Raw genomic sequence first — 24,294 nt, 5'->3', positions numbered from 1 at the left:
ACGGTTAGGTCGGCACTCCTCACGGTCTCAAGCCGTGCTGCTGCTAGGGGTTGTGGTCGGGATGCCTTGGCGTGGGGTTGGGGTTAACCATCTGCAACCCACACTCACACATTCACGGAACTCACTCTCACATAGCCACGAGCCAATCTCTTTGGCAGGCCAAGCGTGCTGGCAACACAAAAGGCATGTAATGCCAACTGCCTATATGAGGAGCAAACTGCACGAAGAAGAGGCGCCCCACCTGCTCCATTGCCCCCTGTCCATCCCACACCTGTACGAGGAGAGCCTGTCGAGCGCGTCGAGCTTATGAGGTCGCCTCCGTACCATCGCATGCTCTTTGAGGGCTGAGCTGACACTACTTAGTTTTTGGCACGTCATGGCTAGGCACGATGTTGCGTTTGCTATTATTGCTGTTGTTGTTCTTGTTGTTGCTGTCGCCGGTGTCCCTTTTTAATATGCCTGTCACAGCATCAGCATCAGCATGAACGTCAGCATCAGACCAGAGACTAGTTTCGTGTTCATCTTCTTTTTGGCACCCTGTAAACAAGCCATTAATTATAAAGGGTATATCGAAACAGACAACATATAGTTTTCATCGCAATATGAAATCGTAAACCAATCCCAAAAATTCAATGTTTGTATCGATTTATTTTAAATTTAATTTATATTTATGAATTTATATTCATACTTGTGAAATTATTTTGTATTGTATCTTAAATATATATTCATATTTTAAATCATTTTTATTTTAGATAAATAATATTTCTGGAAATATTATAATTGCATACAGGGTATATTCATGTCGTGAACACCTGATGGTGGCGATGTCTTAATGTGTTTTTTTTTGTGTTGCTCGCAGCGTCTTTAAAAAACGTTCAAAGAGCGCAGCTCATGTGGCACGTGCCACAACTGAAATGCGTAGCATTTAACTAAAGCCACTGTCCAAATCGAAAGTTAATGCGAAAAGCAGTTGCGTTGTACATAACTGAAAATTTAATGCGACAAGTTTATCAAGAAATGGGAGACGGAAATCAAGTTGATTTAGTTCAATTTGGTGTAGGAAATATAATAAAGATGTGTGCAGTGATTGCCATCTTCTGTTTAAAGTGAAGAATAGATTGTTCAGTCTGGTAACAGCGAACTAACATAGTGGAGGTATGCTTTTAAAATATTTTTTATGGAAAAGTAAAGTAGTCACAGCTGTATCAAAGGGCCAATCAATTGGTTGCTCTATTGACTGAGTTCGCTTTCGAATTGGACTTTCGAGGGTCTCAGCCATAAGTCAATTGAAAAGCCGAAAGACAAACTTGGAACAGTTTCGTTTCAATCAAATTAAAGCGATCCAGTAAATTGACAAAAGATATTAAGTTATTAAAAACAACGCGAGTCGAAAGGGAATTTTTTTGTGTGGCAGTTAAATGGGAGGAGAATATTGCCATAAAAGTCATACAACTAAAACAGGAAAATGTGCGGGGAACGGGACGAAACTCATTGAAACTTGAGCTTCATATTCCACACACACATACATACACAAGCACACACAAAGGGAAAGAGAGAGCGAATGGAAAAAAGTGGAAAATTGAAAAACAAAAGGCAACTGGGCAACTTTGTTGTTGGTCAACACTCTAAGCCAAAAATCAACAAATATAAAAAATTGCCGAGCACGTGAGGCAGCATTTCAATTTTTCAGTAGCTATGTTTGCGCGCAAAAACTTTGACATCCTCCCCCCTTGGTAACCCACCGCCAAACCACGCCTCTGCACAGTGCAACAACAAGAAGTCGAACAACAACAAACAAAATGACGACAGGTAGTCGTCAGTCTGGAGTTTTGGAACTCCCCACGGAGCCATTGCCAGCCCTGCGGCTACGCCAGGTGATGTTTGAACTTTCGACGGATGAGCCCGACCACTGTTGGGTAGGGTATTGGCTGTGGCCATAGGGTTTGGGTTATAGGCATGGGCATGGGCATGGGCATGGGCACGAGCACGGACATGGACATAAACATGGGCATGGGTATTGGGCATCAACTTTTTCCAAAGTGGGTCGCCATGGCCTCAAAATTGATTACTTTGCGCGACGCAGTTTTCAGCTTTTTCGAGCGCATTTTTTTGTTGTCGTTTAGTGTGCGGAGTTTTGGTTGGCATTTTCAAGCTGTTGATTATAGCCAGAAGGCATTAGCTGCAAAATAAATGTTTACCTTTGAAATTATTAAGTCAAGTTTTCAGATATTGCTGTGGTTCGCTTAACTGGCATACTCTTTCGCTTTCAGTTTGGTTTTCGGTTTTCGGTTCTCGTTTCCCGGTTCTCTGCTATGATTGCTCTAAATTGCAGAAAAGTTTTAATGCTTTTCTGATTGCAAAACTAATTAAAAAGTTGATGAAACTCATTTGGTATTGCTTTAAAGATTTAATTCCACCCCCACAAAAAAAACGTTTGTCAAAAGGTTTTGACTGGTCCCAAGGGGTTGTCAAGGTGCAGTTTTGAGTTTGAGTTCGAATGCGAGTTTGAGCTCGAGTTCCATCGACTATTGCTAATCACATTTTGCTATTGGCAACTTTTCAAACTGCGTTCCGCTTTAAGAATGCACATAATCAATGTCGAAGTATTTGACTTGAGTCTACTTATCCGATTCTCTTAAGGCATTTGCCTTGAAACTTTACTTGCCATCTCTCTATCTCTCTATCTTTTACTCTCACTCGTTCTCTTTTGCCACCCGCTGAGAAATGCCAAATGCAAAAATTGTTTTTCAATTTCTTTTCTATTTTTCAATACACAAGGCGAAACAGCAGCAGCTCCAGCAGCAACATTAGCATACAACTTTTCTTATTATTTTTTATGTGAAAAATTTCGGGAAAAGAAAGAAGCGAGCCAAGGGTTGAAGGCGAGTGGGCGTGGTCGGTGGTCGGGTGGAAGGCAACAAACTGCAAAGCTAAGGAAGCGGAAACGGAAAGCATACAACGCAGACAAACGCCAACAAATTCGATGGCTAAGAGAAATCGCCGAACAGTCATTGCTTGGCAAATACCCTGTAATCTAGGAAGTGCCTAAAAGAGTATGTTGTACTAGCTGATTATCAGAACAGATTTTCAGACAGATTTTATTTAACATATTAAATTAATTGTTGAATATTAATGAGTCGACCGTTTTATAGTTAAATAATAAACTTTTGAAGTATCTTTAGGTCGTGCAGACTCCACTCCTTCTAGTTATCACAAACGGAACTGTCGATGAGCCAAGCACTTGCAATTCGCATTTCGAGACAAAGTCGGAATGGGAATAGAAGACGAATACCCGGATCTTCTCTTCCTTATTCGTCCTTCTCAAATCGCACTCCAGACAAAAGTGAAAACAGTCGCGTCGCGGCAAAATACATAATAATGACATGGAAGGAAATCATTTTCATTTGCAAGCCATCGCTTCATTGCTCCCACAATGCTCCCTCTTATCCCGCTCTCCCGGCTTCTTCCCCCTTACCTACACTGAAAGCGACCTCAGCTTCTGCTTCAGCTTCAGCATCAGCCTCATCATTGGCTGTCGGTTAAAGTTAGCTGCAACTCCGTGGCGGGTGCTTCATTTGTCGCAAAGTTTTATTGAATTACTCGGGCGTGCCTCGGATCTGCCGTGAGTAGCGTTTGATGTGACGCATAGACAGTTAGTCATGACACGGAGAGGGTGCTGCGCGGGTTCAGAGGGAGGGAGGAAGGATGTGCTCGTTGCCGATAATGGCAGCTTGGCTTGCCTCTTGATTATCACGCCTCTGAAAATTCATTAAAACTTTTTCGCTTCTTTTTTTTTGTTGGCCTTTTTTTTGGCACTGTCAATCGATTGTGAGGACTCGTGTTTTGTAGCTAGAATGTGGCACTGTGGAGCTGTGGCACCTGCAACCATTTTTCATTTGCCACACAGCCGTTACCATTGCTGTTGCCGTTTACCGTTTGTCGTGTTGCCGTTTTGCGCCTTTGACTCGCCTTTGACTGACTTTCTGCCAGCTGTCATTATTCATCCAAAATGTTTGTCGCTTAGCTAGTCCAGCGAGTTGGCAGCCCCACCAAAACTTTCCAAATTTCCCACATATGTCGCCAACTGTGGACAGCGGACTCAGTGGATCGGACTGGACTGGACTCGACCATGCCCCCCAAGTGTGATTAATTGTTGCAAGTGCTGTTGCCAAGGCTAACCAAGTTGCATGGGGCAGGCCTCAAGGGGGAAACGTTTTCGCTGGTTTTGTGTTCCATCTGAATTATAGGCTGTTGACACAAAACTCCGATGCAGTGCAGCTCGTGAGCTTCTAAAGCAGTTCATGCGATAGACTGCAGCATTCTGGATTTATTTAATTACATGTAAACTATGAATCAAGATGTGTGAATTTGAAGCGAAATTCATCAATTTGATTTCAATTGATTTTTGGAATAAGTTTAAGCTATTTTCGTGTGTATCTCTGCACCGATTATGCTTGAAAAACACCTCGATTTGCCTCATCAATTTGTCGAATAAGCAACTTAATCATTCGCCATTGTCAATGGCTCGACTGTTGGCCATAGACCTAGACTAAAGGCCTCTTTATTCTCTTCTCCTCAGAGCAACAGCAACGACGTTGCCAAGGCTTTGACGGCATAAAAATTATGCAGACTGGCAAGGGGGCGGCCCATTGAAGCGACAAATGTGGCCATGCCACTTGCTGCCAAAATCAGCACACACATACACACACACACTCACATAGGCATGTGTATGTGTATGTGCATGGTTGTTGACTTGGCTTTGCGCCGGCTTCGACTGCAGTTGCACAATTTGTCGGCTTTCATTTTTGGTTATCCGCTTGCTGCTGCCGTATCGCCAAGCTGCCACATTGCCGTATTGCCACTTGCCACTTGCTTTTATGCAACAAATCATTGGCATAATTTAAAGCTTTTCTCGTTGCGCTCCGCTCACTGCTCACTGTTCGACGTTCAATGTTCAATGTTCACTGCTCAGTGTTCAGCACTCAGTTCTTAGAGCACTCTTTGCCTTTGCCGTTCCACGTTGTCTCTTGCATTATTTTTGCTGCTGCAAATGCCGGGCGGTGGCAATGTGGGGTTAAGTGTGCACAGCGGGCATGCCACACTACTAGACTGCAGACAGTCGGACAGACTGCCAGCAAAGCCAGCCACACATAGTATGGCAAGATGGCATTCAGCTCGTCTGGCAGCTCGACTATCTGCTCTCTATGTATGATTATTGAATGTGGTCGAAGATTAATGATGCCTCTGTATCTGCCTGCGTCTCCATCTGGTTCCAGTTGTGCCACATGCCACATGCCACTTGCCAACTACCAGTTACCAGTTGCCATTTGCCGTTTCCTAATATTGCCTGCCCACCTCCAAATGGTAATCCTTAGCCACTTGCTGCTCAGCCTTGCTCTTTGCTCATTTTCCTGTGGGGCTTTTCAAGATGCTAACCTAAAGCTGATTACCTCACTAACATAGCTCGGTTCACTAACATTTTAAAGTCGTTCCGCTCAGCTTTCAGGTTGGCAACAAAGTCAGCAAGGAGTTTGATTAAAGTGCATTATGATAATACAAAAACTATTTACGCAAGTTACTCAAGCTTGTGGGTTATTTTATGGCTTTCATTATCTTCCTAATTCTTATTCTATTGTGGGGATGAGACTTAATAAAAATAACTCATATGAACATCTAGATATCAGAGACTATAAGAGATTGAGCCATATATAATATTTTTATAAATAAAAATAAGCTATTTTTGGTACAGACAATACATAATAATATAGTAATTATAATTTATACAAATTTGGTTTCGATCCGATAAAACTTGTCTAAGATATTTAATAAATAATTTTCTATAGCAAAAATCTCACACTGCAATCAGATTTTAGTTGCTTTGGCTGACAATATTGTATATTTTACACTCTATGGTATATTTTGAATGTACAATATCGAAATACCAAATGTGGCCTTCGGCATATTTGAGTATTTTTCTGCAGATATTTTTTTTTATTGGTATGTCACAATCGAGCACACTCGACTGTAGCTTTCCTACTTATTTATGTAGAAAAATGTTTTATTCAGAGTTGTAATTAAAATGTGCTATTTATAGTAATATTGGTAAGTAATATTTAAAACTTAAATAGCCATTAGCAACGCTAAAATTTTGGGCAAAAAAATTGTATTTTACATATTTAATTAAATTAATAATAGCTTATACATATATAGAAACGATATGCTGAGTTTTATTGACTTAATAAGTTGCTCTTCATTTAAAGGACGCAACACATTCAACTATTTTATTATTTTGGCACATCCTCGTGAACGAAAATACAACGAGTGCCAAAACAAAAAGTACCATTGGTCCAAGGGCAACAATAATAAGCGCAACAGTCGCATATGAATTCTTATAATAACAATAATAATATTAGCACTCGTGCAGTGTGCAATTTAATTAAAATTTGGCCAAGACCAGTGGAGCAGCCTACGTGAGTGCCCAGAGGAGTCCACTCGTCTTACCTGGGCTTTGTCGTCGAGTCGAGTGGAGTCGAGTTCTTTCTCTCCTCTACTTTGCTAGTGACATATGCGACGCATAAATTAAACACTCCATTCGAGCGAGTCGAGTCGAGTCGCGTCCACATGTCCTCACGTCCTCACGTCCTTTTATATTCACGTACTCAGGCTCAACGTCAGGTGCCTGGGGCAGAATTTTCGCCATAAACGTTAAACATGTAGGCAAAATGCTCATTAGTTTTTCCGCAATGGTGGTCGACACCAGCTTCTGGCGCTATATTATTTATATACCCTGCAACTATAAAACGTTAAAGAGACTAAAGAAGCATTGCCACAAGTAGATATTAAAAATAAAATAAAATAGCTTTAAAATATTTCTTTGCAGAAAATTTAGAAGATTGTCAAAAATGTTACATCTAAATATTTATATTTGTTCAATAAATAAAGAACTATATTTTGCTATATAAATAGACAACTTAGGGTATCTTCAAGTCCATTACTCGCATGATATGAAGTCATATTGAGTTTATATTGATTTTAATTCATTTTTCTTTTGCAGCTCGACCTGCTCCCCAACTGTGCTCACATTACTCATGTTCCCTCTCTTTTGGATTTGCATATGCGTTCTGTTTAATCATTCGTAGCATTGGGACTACAGAACTGTTTCGCGTTGTCTCCATTTTCAAAAGGTGTTATTCAACCATTTCCCTCGCACTCTACGTCTTCTACACGTTTTCTCCAGACCTTCTGTGTCTAGTCAGTCCAAGTGGCCATAAAGTTGGAATTCTCTGGGTGCTTATTGAAAAAATATTTGTTGAGGCTTCTCTGAACTGCGACAACTGGGTTTTGATTGCACCCGATATAAATAGGGGTCATAGGGGTCCGAGGGGAAATGATGATAAAATTGAAGCTTCCATTGGCGAAGTCATGCACGGAGTGCAGATTGCTTTAGCTTTGGCTTTGGGTTGGCTTTTTGTGTGATAGTTCTATGGCCTCATGCATTCGACTCATTGCTCATTGGACTGTGGTCCTTCTTGGTCCTTGGATCTACAAGCTCGAAGCTAGGAGCTAGGAGCATGGCATGGCAGAAGTTTATCAATAAAATGCTGTGGCATACAAAAGTACACGAGTTATTTCTTTTGCATGAATGCTTTGAGGCCAGGCAGCAGGATGTGCTTGACTTATAACCACGAAAACCTTTTTGCGCCATATTGTGAAGCAATATTTATGTGCTTCGATTCGGTTCAAAGCGACATTTGTCTGAGATAAAAGTAGGGTTTAAAGATACGAAAAATAAATCAACTATATTCATTCTATGTGTGCATGTGTGTGGCAGAAAACTAGTTCAAGTAATAAATCACACTCAATTATGGAAACTATCGATAGCTCAGCTCAGCTGTCAGCGAACATTGAAATACATGAAATGGAAATTCAATCCTCTTTCCCTGCATACAACCAGTATCGAATGAGGCTCCTGCCGGAAAACGACACTCGAAAACCGTTGTAGCTTTACTTGAACAGCAAAGAGATGAGAAAAAGATCCATTGGCAGACAATGTCTGGTAACGAGATGATCTTGTAGGTGTGTTGCAGCCATTGATAACTCAATTAACAACTTACTTCCACGAAATTATTATAGATTATTTTGCGCTCGAACGGACTGTATCTTGAATCTGGTACGAGTATCTTGTATCTTGTAGCTGAACAAGCGACACTGCATTGAAGAATTACTCATGCTCGAATTTCAGACAGCGTGTAATTCAAAACCCTTCGACACAAAGAATTAACTGCAGTCTGTGGCTGGCTGGCTGTGTGAACAATTGATTGGAAAAAAGGATTCGGTTCGGGTTGTTTATGCGACGCATCGTTTCAATTGAGTTTTAAATGAATTCCCATTGAAGCGTTAATCCATTTATAAGCAAACCATATGAGCCCCGAAGGGTCACAAAACGCTTGCACGCACATCTAATCCGATTTAGGGGCCAATACTCGAGCCTCTAGCCTCGAACCTCCCATTCCAATAACTGAAGCCAATTGCTTGTGTCGCCTCAATATTTAGTGACAATGACCCAGTTATGCTTCTGCTCCACGACCTCCTTCTTTTTTCGTTAGCTTTGCTTGTGGAGCTGAGCCAAATTGTGCATAAATTAAAAATAAAATGTTTCATAATCTAAACTATAAGCCCATAAAACGGGTGACCAACCACCTTTTCACTCGCTTTCATCCTTCGTCCTTCCGCTGTCGTGTATGTTTTCTCAATGGCAAAATTGATGACAATGCGGCTTGTCAACGCCTCGTCGGTTTCAGTGGCAGCTACTGCTTTTGCTCTTGCTGTTCCTTGTGCTACTTTTGCTCCTGCTGTTGGCGGGCTTCCTGCAACAAAAGATAAAAATTTCATTAAAACCATTATAACGGCCTTCGTAGATGCGCAAAATACAAAAAAAAAACAGACAAGCTGGGCTGATGACACGCGCTTTCCTGTTCGAACTCTTATTCATACCTAAGCCTGCTTCCCCTAAAGAATACGTTGGTAATATTCGCCTTTTGAAGGCGGTACTTTCCACCTTCTTCTTCAAACGCAAATTATATCATCGATATTCAAATAGAATTAATGGAATTCTTCAGGCCATGCGAATGTGTTTAAACTTTAAAATCGTGCTGCAGTCTATCTGTCTTAAGACCTGAAGTTTTCTTGGTATCTTAATGAAACTTTAAACAGTTCTTCATATGTATGTGCTGCACACTTAAGTTTTAACTGGAATAACTTCTATCATATGCCATTTATTAACTCTTCGAGCCATCTGTAGCCAGCAATATTTTCTTATTCGTAAGAGAATCTAATAAAAAGCATACATTTAATTCCTCTTAGTTTTACAGTTGCGAAATTAAAGAAACATTAACAATTTTTTCGTTTTTGTGAATCATATAACTAATTGTCATATCATATAACTATATACATATATTTTCAGTTATCAATTCCAACCGCTTTTTTTTTCTTAGTAAAATTTCTTTAGGGGATTAATTTACAAGTAGTGCTTCTTTTAATTTCGCAGTTGTATCTTTATCAATTTCAATTAAAAGTATATAAAATTGAATTCATTTTGTAGTTCACTTATCTTGCTTAAGTTTTTCATTTATTTATTTATTACAAAGTTAAATTGAACCCCCTTCAATTCAATCTGACTATTGAGCAATTTGTGACCACATATACTGCAAGTAATCAACAGTCATTTGATGCCATTGTATTGCGATTCGATATTCGTTTGATCATTTTTTTTCGGGGCTCTTGTATCGCGATTAGAAATTGGGATAAACTTTACTAAATGTAGCGCAGCAACAATCTGATATTTACCGCACATGCCCAATACGAGGACAATACGTGTTTTGCACACGTATACAATATCTTTTGCTGAGCTCAAATTACACACACACACATACATATATATACGTTGGCACACAGATACTCGCACACATATGTATACATAGACGTCTAAGCAAATATTCGCGCTGTGTAAATATCCTGTGGCATCGCCTGTCCTTGTCCCGTGTCCCTGATCCTAGTCCTGCTTCTGCTGCTGCTACTGCTTCTGGTCTCGCCTGTCGTGGTCTCGCTTCCATTTTGCATTTTACAGTTTTTCCTCCCCCCTCCCCCTGCTGAGGCCCCTCTCTCATTCCATACACAAATACGGGCGCTCTTTAGGCTTTTGTGTGCCACGCGAGCTCAGCTCAGTGTCGTGCTGTTTTGTTGTTGTGCCATCTGAGTATGTGTGTGTGTGTGTGATAACAACCCAAGGATTATTTCGCATTACTTTATTTTCACAAGCGCTTGCAAGTTTGCGGTACTTTAGCCCAGCCTCGCCCATTGGCTCGGCCCCCTTTGTCGGTGTCGGGCAAGGCCCGCTTATAATTTACACGCTGATTGCGCGTTGGGATTATATATAATTTCTTTTCGGTTTTTTCCTTTTCCCATTCAACCATACAACCATACAATCATCCGTCCCCCATCCCCCAGGCTCGCCATCAACACCCTATGCCCAGGTACCTTCTATTTATGCGGTTTTATCTGATTTTTGTAACTCTCTCGCTCGCTCTTTTTTGTCGACTCCTGCTTTTTGCCATCTTCCCTCTTTTTTGTGGCAGCACGTTTTTATGAGCTTATGAAATTAATTGTATATAAATGTGTGTGTGTGTGTCCTTAGATGTGATGGATATGGCGCATTTGATTATGTTTTGAGCTAAATAATGAAATTATCTGGTAATAAAGCGTAATAGATTCATGGCAGTTGCAATTCTTTCGGTATTAGCGTGATTTTTGGCTTCCCTCGCAAAATTGATGGATGAGGCAATAAGAGGATTAGGGCGTGGTCGCTGACTTAACTGTAAAACAGATGAGATACATTTCACCTAACGAAGTAACCACATTAGACTCTCACACATTGCATCCCCCTTCCGTGACCGTGGACCACCATTGTCGCTTAAGTGGCCACGTTGGGTAACCATCCAAGTACACAAGCTCAACCATTGACAAATATTGGAAAAAGTGTCCAATGTTTTCGTCTGTCATTATCTGAAACTCGTTGTGCAGTGTAATTAACGAGCGGCGGGCGAATGAAAGTGATAGGAAGAGGATGAGGATGACGATGAGGGAGAGGGAGAAACAAACGCGACATAAGCAACTGAAACATAATACAAATAATTAAAAATAGCCAAACGAGACAATGTCAGCGAGAGGAGGAACACAAAGGTCTGGTCGGCTGGCAAAAACAATTGTGTCAATAGTTCACCCGCATATCGAGTTGAGTTTGTGTTTTGGGCCAGGAGATAAACACTGCAGATAATGGAGATGGTGAAGGAGACGGGGAAATGTAGAAGGAGGAACAGCTGCTGGCGACTGTCAATGAGTGGATGACTCAAAACTAATGCAGAAAACAGAGCGGGGAATCATCCAACAGGCAGTTGATCTATGCGACACACACTTGAGACTTGAGCCAAACATAAACAGAGGCACATTCGACGGAGGCGGAGGCGGGGAAGGGAAAGCTATTGTAAGGCGACACCTACTGGTATCATTTGTTTACACAATATTGGATATTGGAAAGGTTTGAGCCAAAGGAAATGGGCATTAGCATGAAATTTGTAAGGCACAACACGCACTCGAGAGCACAGAAATCCAAAAAAAAAAAAAGAAATAAAGAAAAAGGAACAAGGAATGCAAGGCAATGAAGAAAAAGGATCAGCCCAGGAAAATTTATGCAGGCGACAAATTCAAAACATATGTCCTGTGTGCGAGCATGAGGGATGGGTTAGAGGGACAGGGGATGCGAGTACGTGGAACCAATCAATTGTTTATTTATTGTCTGTTACTTGTTTGCTTTTCTTTTCTTTAGCATTTCTTTTGTCTGACTAACAGACTTGGGCTTGGTGTCATCTCCCACTGTGCGAGCGGAGACCACACAAATCTAACCCAGTCACTGTTTGCCAGTCGACCAGTCACTGTTACTGCCTTAGTCACGGTTTAGTGATGTTGTTGTTGCAACCAACAAAACCAGACAAAGGCGAAAAAGGTATCGAAGACAGGTGCCAAAAGGTAGACCCAGAACCAGATTACGGCGAAAGGTTCAATGGCAACAACTTCATTTCGAGATTGTCTCATTTTACGCGTATTATCCATGCTCATTATCTGGCCATTCCCTCTGGCTGACTGGTCAACGGATGCGCATTGTTTTCCCTCTCAGGTCTCAGTCGCAATCCCAATTATGGCATCAGTTACCATTGTCCGAGGCTGGTGATTAGTATTGCCAATCTCCCAATCTTCCAATCTGCCAATTTCTGTTCACTAAAACCACACACAGAGAAATCTGTTCGACGCACCAACTACAATGGGTAATGTGAGTTCTTCCCTGCGCTTTTGCAATGAAAAACAATATACGAATTAAGGTCTATTGTTTGCAATTCTCTCTTCCATCGAAATGATTCACAAAGGGAAAGAGTACACTTTACGTGCATTTCTTTTATTTTAGGATTTTTTGAACATAATTCACGTTTAACACGTTTTGAATTGAGAACCATTTCTTCATTATTTTTTGAGTGTCTGACTGATCAACTGATTGACCGACTGAACAAGCGCTTCAATAGAAGACGGTATCGTCTACAATAAATGGTTAAACTCAAAATGGTGCAATTAATTATGAATTCTTTCAACATCTAAAATACTTTATTATTAAAATTACAATTTTTAATTACTGGAGAAAATTATGTCTAGTGTTTTTTTTTATAGTTCTATTGCAATACCTTACTTACTTACTTATCGAGTAGGCGAAGACAGTAGAATTAAATAAAATAAAAGGCAAACACAAAATGAATTGTATCTTGGCAAATATATAATATATTTGTTTATCTTCACATTCACACTGCGACATAAATGTTATGTTATTTTTATTAATTTTATTCAGAGAGAAGGTATCGCAGTCGAGCACACTTTTCCATAGGAAAGAAGGGTATTATAACTTTGTGCCGGCAGGAAATGTAAAAGGAGGTATCTCCGGCTTTATAAAGTATATATATTCTTCATCAGCGTCAACAGACGAGACGATCTAGCCATGTCCGTTCGTAGTTCTCAGAGAATATAGGAGATAGAGATTTAATTGTTTTCGATAGCACTTGTTATTTTTGCACGCAAATTGATAATACTCGTAAATTTAAAGCTAGAGTCAAATTTTTGTATATACAATAACAATTGTAGTCTTTGTGCTTCTTGAAAATTTTGTTGCGATCAGATGAAAATTGTCGAAGTTGTTAAAGAAATGCTTTTGTATGGTGAAAACCGCCCACTTACTAGAAGTCTTAGTTGCTTTGGCCGACAATCTGGTATATTGTGCCCTCTATGGTATATTTTGAATGTAATGCTATATCAATATACCAAAAATGCTTTTTGGTATTTTCAGTTTTTATAGTGTATTATTCTGGTATATTTTGAGAATAATGCCATGCCATTTTGTTTTTATTCAAAATGTGTATCAGGTATCTCACAGCGAGTACACCCGTCTGTAGCTTTCTTATGTGTTTGCTTTCGTTTCAACAAACCGATTACTATATATAAAAACTTAGATATAGAAATAATTTTTGCATGGTGCGAAATATATGTCTTCAATAATATTTAATTTGTGGTGAGCTATTCTTTGTTATTTATATTGAGGTTTTTGGTGAATAATTCCCGCTGGCAGTGCTGAGGGGGTTGGTGAAGATGGTATTGCTAAAAGGCAACACTAATGTCTCACTGCATATTTGATAGATAAATCATTTCAAGCTATTCGTCCACACAGCAACCCCAGCCAAAACATATTATTGCATTGCGCACACAGAGTATTGTGGGAACTCCTGTGGTCGTGTCTTGTCCAACTTAAGCTCAGGCTCAAAGCGCCAGGATCAAGTAAAGCACATGCCACAGAGACGGAGACAAGGACACGCGTGTGCTCAATGCCAAGTCGCATAAAGCAATATAATCTCTCATTACAACTACAACAAAAGCGGAGCTGCCCTCAGGCATATGTTGTTGCCCCAACCCAACTATTCGCCTCATTCTCCCTCTCTCTCTCTCTCTCTCTCTCTCTCTCTCTCTCTCTCTCTGTCTCTTCATCGTTGCTGCTGCTGCTTCTGCTGGCGTCACGAATTTATAGCCCCTGCAGTGCGAGCGTCGAGTGTCGAGCATTGAGGCGAATGCAACAAGCACAAAAATTTATAACTGAGCCATAATGAACTCATATTTTATAACGTTTATTAACCCATTGATAACCGGCCAAGTGCTTAACGGCAGCTGAATTTATGCGTCTGGCATCGCTCGTCTTAGGCACCAGAGGGGGTTGAAGAAGTAGTTGTGCTATATTATGCCGCAGTTTCCAGTTGCCAGTTGCCACATCTGAGTCTGCAACTGCTCGTGATGCTGCTTCTGCGTCTGGCGGGTTATCGGAATATCCTAAACGGCCGCCACAGCAAATGCTTTGTGACAAATAAATGTCATATTAATGTCAGAGTCCCACAAGTAAAATTGATTCCCTCACACTCCCACTCTCTCTCTCTCTCTCCCTTTCTCTCTCTTAGTGGCCACTCTGAATTCAAATCTGTGGCTGCTCAACTTCGCTCACACTCGAATCCTCCTGCTGTCCCCTTTTCTCCTCTTGCTCCTCCTCCTCAGCAGTTGCTGCTTGTGGGATTGGATTTTCAAGTGTTTCTCTGGTTTCGCCTTTGCCTCCGATTCCACTTCCACCGTCATCTCCTTTAGTTTCATGCATGTTCCATTCGGCTTTGCGCTTTATTTGGAATGGCTGCGACAAGCCTGCGTTATGAGAACTGTTCTTGGTCATATGACCAGACACTCCACCAAAATATCCAAAACAAATTGCGAGGTGGAATGGTTATACTCAAGCTGGGATAATAGAGCTTGGCATAATTGAGCGGAACTAATCGCAGGTCCTTGCGGTAATTCGCAGCACATTTCGATTGTTCGTATGAAGTTTTCTTCATTTTTGATATTCTATGGCAATAAAGATTCAGATTTAGATAGTGCGTTGTTAAATATTAAGGAAAGAATACCTTATTGCAGGAGTATTTACAGTTCTTTTAAAAAACGATAAATTTATTGCTTTTCTTACCTTAATGGAGGAGTATTTAAAGTTCTTTTAAAAATCGAACAATTTATCATAGCTTTTACTTACATATTTGAAAGTATTTGAAGTCCCAAAATGAAAACTAAATGTATAATAGTTTTCAATGTTTAAATTTAGCAAACCATTCACAAACTCAAAATATTCAGTTGTTTACATTTTTTATTAGATTTAAAATTCATATCAATACTTGCTTTATTCTTTTCTATAATACGTTGGTTGTATATTTTATATTTGTCTGTTTTCCTAGAATATTTGATTTATATTAATTTGAATTATATTTTCATTTTATTTCTTCCTGGTATTTCGATTTTCGCTTCGCAAATTGTTGCTCTTTATGTGTATAATGTAAGCGAATCAAAAAATATATGCAAGTTAAGTGGATTAAAAACTATTTTAACCCTTAAACATAAGTGTTAAATCAAGCGCCTTGTCCCACTGTAAGCCTGCTCAGCCTAACTGAGCAGTTACATTTACTCTCAATCTTGCGCTCTTTGCTACAGTTGTTACATTTTAGTTATAAGCTTTCGCTCAACTTTTGTTTTCCTTTAACTACTAATGTCGGAATAACCGGCAAACAATAAATTGTCTCTCTCTCCTTTTCGCAACTAGCAAACGAATTAGACGTGTTTTAATTTGCGCATCAGCAGCCTTCAAAGTGCCTCATCTTTTTTTGCTCCCAACAACAACAAATATATTTTCGATTTTCGTAATTTTACATGGCGCCCGAGCAGGGACTACAAAAAAGACTTTGTTGATTGTTAATTAAACATAAAGAAATTCAATTATTGCAGTTGATAAGTTTAATTAATTTCACACCTTGTTGGCAGCTGAGTGCATATAATTATAAACACATTCGTTTGCGTTGTTTCGTTGCTGGCCTTTGGATTTATGGATCAGTCAGAAGTCAACAGCTCTTCTGATGAACAGGTAACAGTGTCAACAACTGGAAAACTTTGTTAATAACTTTGGACCTGGTGACATTCATTGTGATTGTTTCCCAGTTCAGACTGTTATATCTTGTATTAAACAAGAGTCCAGTTGCCTGACACTGATTATTGAATTGTAGTGAACAATTGATGCAACACACATAAGTGAAATCCAAGTGCCAAAACAGTGAAACCACCCCTCGCAACTTTATGATTATGCTTCAGGTTCTTTATAACATTGAGTTACAATAATAGCACCCGCGCATAATTTCAGTTATTTTTCGCTCTCTTTATTTGGTAATCTTCGCTCTCGCTCGCTTAAAAAGTTGCGCTCTCGCTTTGCTTGTTCATCTTCGCTCTCACTTGCTTATTAAGTTTTGCTCTCGCTTGTTCGATCATCTTCGCTCTCGTTGTGTTCGATCGTTTTCGCTTTGCTTGTTCGGCGCCGCTCAAACTAACATTGAAGCTACGCTCACTGTTGAGTTTGACATTAGAAACTTTCTCTTGACTTCTTGCATTGGTGTTTCTCTTAATAGTAGAGTGTGTTTCTCTTTGCTTAACTTGCACAACCCAGAAACATACACCAAGTTGCAATGTCGAAAGATAAAGGGAAGACTGAATTAAATCAAACCGTGATTGAAAATTGCCATAGTGCAAAATTAACACTGTTATTTTCTAGATTATCGAAGCTAGAAGAAAGTATTGAGAGGCTTAGATTAACAGTGTTAAATGAAACAGGTTCCATGAACAAAATTGAGATCCAATGTCGTTTGGATATATTAAATAAATACATTGCAGATGCCATGGAGTTGCAATCTGAAATTGATTGCATTGACCCGGATAATTCTAGCCGTGCTTCCTTAGAAGAATTATGCATTAAGACAAGGTCGTTGTATCTGATTAGTTTGAAGGAGCCCGATTCGGACCGAGTGGCTCAGCCAGCGGCGTATAGATCTCACTTGCCTAAAATGAACTTACCAAAGTTCAATGGCAAGCACTCAGAATACAAGCAGTTCATAAGCCTTTTCGAAAGTCTTGTAGATTCTGACCGGTCGCTATCAAATATTGAAAAGTTCAATCACTTAATTTCATGTCTGTCTGATGAGGCATTAGGAACAATAAAGGCGTTCCAAGTTTCGGGTGTAAATTACCCAAAAGCTTTAGAAAACTTGAGGCGTGTATATGACAACAAATGTCTTATATTCTTCGAAACAATCGCACAATTGTTTCATATCTCGCCTATGAATAAACCTTCAGCATCTGGGTTGAGAACCATTATAGATACTGTTTCGGCAATTTTTGAAAATTTGTTGTCACTAGGAGATGAACGGGACATCACCAACGCGATTCTCATACATATTGTATTATCAAAGGTTGACCATACCACCAAATCAAAGTATGAAGAACAGCTCGACTATAACAGGCTTCCACAATGGTCTGATTGTGTCGATGTTTTGAATAGGCGCTACCAGCATATTTCAGCTGAGGAAAGCTCGAAACATAGAACGAGCCCTAAGCCAGAACCGAGTCCCAAACGGACTACCAAAGCGTCGTATTCAGCGTCTAAATCCAGCAACCCTAGTTGTCAGTTCTGTAACGCGAATCATTTTATAAGCAGTTGCCAAGGCTTTAGTGCACTGCCGGTTACAGAACGATTCAGTTTCGCCAAGACCCAGAACCTTTGTTTAAACTGCTTGCAGTCTGGGCATAGAATATCCAGCTGCACATCTTCAAAATGCAGAGTGTGTTCTAAATCGCACAATACATTGCTGCATAGATTCGATGCTACAGCTCAGCCTCAGACCACGGGTATAAGCCAGCGTCAAAATCAACAGCCTGGTAGCTCGAGCGGCCAAGCATCGTCACATCCAGCGCACGTAGCCAAGCCAACAGCAGAAGTTGACCATGTCATTCTGGCTACCGCTGTTGTGAAAATTCGCGATAGATTCGGTCAATTCCAGTTGGCCAGGGCTTTGTTGGACTCTGGGTCTCAGGTCAATTTCATGACTGAAGAATTTGCCCAAGCTCTAAGGTTGTCGCGAGCCAACAAGTGTCTGACAGTTACGGCCATAGGAACGTCAAACTTGGTAGCCCGACATGAAGTGTCGACAACGATATCATCTCGTGTTAACAAACATCAGTTTGACGCCGATTTTTGGGTGCTGAAATCAATTTCGAACCAGCAGCCAGACAGCTTGATTCCAGTCAGGCAATTACAAATACCGGCTAACGTGGAACTGGCTGATCCTTATTTCTACAAGCCGCAGAGAATCGATTTGCTATTAGGAGCCGATTCATTCTTCGACCTTTTTGTGCACAGGCCAAATTAAATTGAACGACAGTGGCCCTCTGTTACAAAAAACTCTGCTAGGGTGGATTGTGTCAGGGCGTTGCAAAGGTCTTCCGAGTCAGAACCCATTATGTGGTGCAACAACGTACTCGTCGGAAGATATACAACTTGACTCGCTGGTAGAAAGGCTATGGGAGTTAGAAAAAGTTCCAGATTTATCGAACGTCGCTAAATACTCGTCAGAGCAAAGAGCCTGCGAACAGGACTTTATTGACCGAGTGACAACTCTATCGACAGGGCGATTAGAAGTTAGTCTTCCTTTTAAAACAGACCCAAAAATACTTGGTTCGTCCTTCGAAACGGCAAAACGTCGGTTTCTTTCACTTGAACGCAAGGTTTCAAGAAACACAACATTGAAGGAAATGTATGTCAGTTTCATGAAAGAATATATAGAACTTGGTCATATGTCTCCCGTTGATTTTCCACCAGGACCACACTATTTTATACCACATCAGTGCGTCCTGAGGCCTGATAGTGCCACCACCAAACTTCGAGTTGTTTTCGATGCTTCGTGCAAAACGACTTCAAATTATTCATTGAATGATATTCTAATGGTGGGGCAAACTATACAGAGGGAACTCTTCTCGTCGCTAATTCGCTTTCGACTTAGTCGGTTTGCCCTCACGGCAGATATTACTAAAATGTATAGACAAGTAAGCATGTCTCCAGAGGATCGGATGTTTCAACTTATTGTCTGGCGTGAAAAATCCGTCAGAAAAGCTTCAAATTTACCAACTGAATACAGTTACTTATGGCACTGCGTCTGCTCCTTTTCTGGCCATACGAAGCCTTCACGAACTTGGTGTTCGCCATAAGGAAACACATCCTCTTGGAGCTAAAGTCGTCTGCAATGACTTCTACGTCGATGACATGCTTACTGGAGCTGACGATGCTGACACGCTGAAGGAGATTTGTGTCCAAGTGTCAGATATCCTAAGCTCCGGTGGTCTCCAATTGGCCAAATGGTACTCCAACCACCCTACTTTAATCAATGGGAATGAAACTGATAAAGTTCTCAGTTTCAACGACACAGATTCGACCAAAACATTGGGCATGCGGTGGACGCCAAAATCTGATATATTTCGATATCATTTGGATTCCAGCTTCACCGATCTTAGCCCAACAAAACGCAACGTTTTGTCTGTGACAGCTCGTATGTTCGACCCACTTGGCTTGCTGAGCCCCATCAGTATTAAAGCCAGAATCTTACTGCAAGAGCTCTGGCAAAATCATCTGGCATGGGACGAAACTATCCCTATGCAGATGCATACAAGATGGGAGAGATTTAAAGAAAATCTACTAAACCTTGACAAAGTATCCATTCCACGATACACCAATTCCAGCAAAGCCAAGATCCAAATTCATGGATTTGCAGACGCTTCCAGCCACGCTTATGGCTGCTGTTTATATATACGAGCTAATCAGAATGGAAAAGTGAAATGTAAATTGCTTACATCAAAAGCAAAAGTTGCGCCTTTAAAAACTAAGTCGATCCCAAGACTTGAGTTGTGTGCAGCGTATTTACTGGCGCAATTGTGGTCGTACGTCAAGCCAATGCTTGGCAAATGCGGAATCGACAGTGTGCATTTTTTGGACAGATTCAGAAATCACACTGTATTGGATTAGAATGTCGCCTTCTTCGCTAGCAACATTCGTAGCAAATCGTGTATCCAGTATACAAGACCTCACACAAGATGTTACATGGAGACATGTGCCTTCTGCGTCAAACCCTGCCGATATTTGTTCTCGTGGGTGTGACATCGATGAATTAGTCGACTCGATATGGTTAGAAGGCCACTATTCTTAATGGAAGAGCAGTGTGAGTGGCCTAAGAATCCTCATTTTTCATTGTCAACCGATTTAAAAAACAGTGAAACAAAAAAATCAGCTCAGGTTTGTTTAACTACCAACCCTGATTTTCTGTCATCTATACTGGCTCGCTTCTCTTCATACAAAAGGTTAGTTCGAGTGATTGCCTATGTGTACAAATTCATTTGCTGGCCAAAAACTAAAAATTGTTCTTCAGCCCTTAGTAAACAGGAGTTGTATTTTGCCTCGTTAAAGTTATTTGAATTGGTTCAGCGGTCAGAATTCAACTTGGAATTTAAAAAACTAAAAGCAAATCAATTAGTTCAACCAAATGTTCAATCTCTCGCTCCATTTATTCAGAAAAATCTCTGAGCCAGGAAAATCTCTTTCGTTGATCCGCGTAGGTGGCAGATTATTAAATGCACCGATTGACGACGATGCCAAGTTTCCAATCTTAATGTCAAAAAATTCGCCCTTGGTCAGACTGTATTTAAGAGACTTGCATCAGACCAACTGTCATGCTGGTGTTAAAACTATGATTTCGCTCTTAAGGCAAAGAATTTGGCTGATTAATGCTCGAAGAGAATGCACACAAATAGTTCGTGGTTGCATTCTTTGTTTTCGATACAAGCCAAAACTAATGGAACAAGTAATGGGGCAGTTACCAACTGATCGCTTGATTGCTTCACGTCCATTTCACATTTGTGGCGTTGATTTTTGCGGACCCATAAATGTCTCCTTGAGAATTCGGGACGGCCTCCTTTAAAATGTATATAGCAGTATTTGTGTGTTTTGCATCAAAGGCTGTTCATCTAGAACTGGTTGCTGACTTGTCCACTAATTGTTTTTTATTAACCCTAAAAAGCTTCATCGCAAGGCGTGGCGTTCCACTTCGGATGTATTCGGACAACGCCACCAACTTCGTCGGGACAAACAACGTACTCAAGGAGCTACAGATGGAGTTCACGAAGCAGCAGGAGAAACTGCAGTTGTTCGCGTCGGAGATGGGGATGGAATGGCACTTCATCCCTCCTCGAGCCCCACATTTCGGAGGGCTGTGGGAAGCCGCGGTGAAATCCGCAAAGCATCTCCTCGTCCGGCAAATGGCCAACGCGTCACTGACGGAAAGCGAGGTCAGAGCTCATCTGGCAGATGTCGAGGCCATCCTCAACTCGCGGCCTCTCACTCCACTCAGCTCCGATCCCAACGATGGCGAGGCTCTAACGCCGGGCCATCTTCTAATCGGGGCAAGCCATACGTTCGCTGCCGCAAGGATCCGTGCCAGACAGGCCCAACAAAGAGCTGACGTATTTGCGACGGTGGCAAATGTTATCCACGCTCAGACAGCGGTTTTGGCTCGCGTGGTCGAAGGACTACATCCACAACCTCCAAATCCGCACCAAATGGAAGTCTCCACAGCCCGGCTTGGAGGTCGGATGCCTCGTCCTGGTTCACGAGGACAACACGCCACCTCAGCGGTGGATAACTGGAAGGGTCGCAGGCGTAACCCGAGGAACAGACGGCCAAATACGGGTGGCCGAAATTAGAACGGGCACTGGTACATTCAAGCGCCCAATCCATAAATTAGCACGGTTGCCAGTGATTTGAAATCCCACGTCGGGTATTCCAAGGTGGCCGGTGTTAAATCAAGCGCCTTGTCCCACTGTAAGCCTGCTCAGCCTAACTGAGCAGTTACATTTACTCTCAATCTTGCGCTCTTTGCTACAGTTGTTACATTTTAGTTATAAGCTTTCGCTCAACTTTTGTTTTCCTTTAACTACTAATGTCGGAATAACCGGCAAACAATAAATTGTCTCTCTCTCCTTTCGCAACTAGCAAACGAATTAGACGTGTTTTAATTTGCGCATCAGCAGCCTTCAAAGTGCCTCATCTTTTTTGCTCCCAACAACAACAAATATATTTTCGATTTTCGTAATTTTACAATAAGCTCATCGCGTGTGTTAAAATATATTTTATTCATTAACTTAATACATTTTTATTTTCAATTAACAATTTATTTAATTAAACATGCTTACTTTGAGACCAATTCGAATTTCAATCGAAATCTGTTTATCTCAGGTTTGTCTACAAATGATTAATGATAAATTTACCGAGATATGTTTGATTTGTATATAAATCGAGATTGGATCAACTGTTCTGTGTGCTCTTCAAACTTAGTCTGTCTGCCCCAGCCGCAGCAGCAGCAGCAGCTTCCCATGTGAATCAAAAGGGTTCTGTTTGCTACCCCGTTTATGTATTTGCTTCGCTCGCCCACAGCTTGCTTGCCACTTCACACTTCACACTTGGCATTGGCAACGCATTTGCTTGTGAGCATTTCGAGTTTCGCATTTAACACATCCCGTTGTCCTGCCCTCGAGGCAGTCATCGCTTTTTGCCAGACTTTGCCTTTGCCAGACCATGTTAGCCGCTTCCGGTTCTGGCTCTAACTACTCTTTCTGTTTCTGTGACTGTTACTGTTACTGCTATTGGCTTTGCTGCCGGTGCTCGTTGTGTGTGTTTGTTTGCATTTGTCGCCTTTGCCACGCACTGCCCACTTTTTTCCTCTTTCCACTAGTTCGCAGAGAGTTTTCCACAGTTTTTCGTCTACGTTTTCCCAGTTGCCGAGTTGCCCTTTTGCTGGCTTCACATCCCATTCTCTCCCACCCCATCAACTAAATATTCCCTTCTGATCCTTCTGCAATCAAGCGTTACTGTTGTTTGCTTTTCGGAACTCTGGTCCATTAAGTGACGTCGCTACAGCAGCAGCAGCAGCATCAACAGCAGCGTCGGCGTCAACCGCCAGCGGGTCAAATGCCGCTGGTGACTTTTCGCACTCGATGCGAGGCGGCAGAGCGGAGGGAACGAAGCGTTGCGACGGTCACGTGTCATGAGCCGCACCGTAATTGTATCTATGAGATACAATTACAATTTTTCAATATTTTTGCACAGCAGGCGACGGCAGGGCAGCCTCGAATCCTGACATTGTGGCATTGTGGCAGCCTTGGCCGGGATGAATTTGGCCGTATCGAGCTAGCAACGTTTTTCGTGGGCGTTATTATTTATTTATAGTGACACTTTATTGCAGCGCAGCGCAACGCAACGCAGTGCAGCCGCCACCGGCGCCGGCTGCAGGACACGCTCGAATGTAATTGCGCACTTGCGGCGTCTTGGATATGCGATGAGACTGAAGTAGTTGGGGGGGCAGCGTGGCAGACGGGCGGAATATGTTGCATCATCGCTCGTCGGTCCGTGTGGCCTTAATGTCCTAGCACAGTTGCCAGTTGCCGCGTCGCCTGCTTAATGTTGCGTTGCGCCTTGCACGTCCTTCGGAGTCCTTTTTGGTTTAATTTAGTGCGCACACACAGTTGTGCTTTGTACTCGCACTCGGTGGCATTATCATAATTTTTCAATTTATTAACAAAGTCAAAACAGTTTAGCTCCTTTTTCCCCGCCCGTAAACATCATTTATTATCTAGCTAAGGAGCTCTTCTTTATACCGATGTCCTGCGGTGTCTTGGCATAAAATGCGCGTTTAAATGCCTTTAATTGTCTCTTATTTATGCTTCCGTTCAACTTCAACTTTTACGCTAAAGTGTTCAATTGTTTTTTGATACGATAATAGATCGTGAAATTGGAATTAGAATAAGAATTGGAATTTGTAGGCTGGGAAACTAACCCTCCCCCAATTACTGTCTTTTTTTTGTTGGTATTAATATTATTTTATTCTTTGTGAATAGTTTTTGAATTGAATTCCCAGGCGAACCCACAAGTCAAATGCTGATTAAGACAAATTTGAGTACTTGCCCCCGAACTGACCAAATTATTCATTTCCTTCCACGACTCGTGACTCTTGTGGCATTTTAAAAAAACTGATTATATTTAACTATGTCGCGTTGACTTCGAGAGTCTCTTCAGACAATTGCAGTTGTTGTATTTAATTGATTCGAGAGCAGTCTTCAATTTAATTGACCCAAAAATTGTGCAAGATTGAAATTAAAGACGCTAACACGACTAGAGATTCTGCTCAAGGTTCCCACTTAAGAGCTCTTCCA

At 41.2% G+C, this 24,294-nt stretch overlaps 1 protein-coding gene across 1 annotated transcript; it reads left to right on the top strand.

Moving 5' to 3' along the window:
- Positions 1-15,851: 15,851 nt before the first annotated feature.
- On the top strand, positions 15,852-21,789 carry LOC127565093 (uncharacterized). Its single transcript, XM_052002182.1, has 2 exons — positions 15,852-16,084; positions 21,108-21,789. The coding sequence occupies exons 1-2, from the start codon at positions 16,077-16,079 to the stop codon at positions 21,787-21,789; spliced, it is 690 nt and encodes a 229-aa protein (XP_051858142.1). The 5' UTR covers positions 15,852-16,076.
- Positions 21,790-24,294: the final 2,505 nt, after the last annotated feature.

Source organism: Drosophila albomicans, chromosome 2L (genome assembly GCF_009650485.2).
Source record: "Drosophila albomicans strain 15112-1751.03 chromosome 2L, ASM965048v2, whole genome shotgun sequence".
NCBI lineage: Eukaryota > Metazoa > Arthropoda > Insecta > Diptera > Drosophilidae > Drosophila > Drosophila albomicans.
This window is presented reverse-complemented; position numbering and strand designations above follow the sequence as displayed.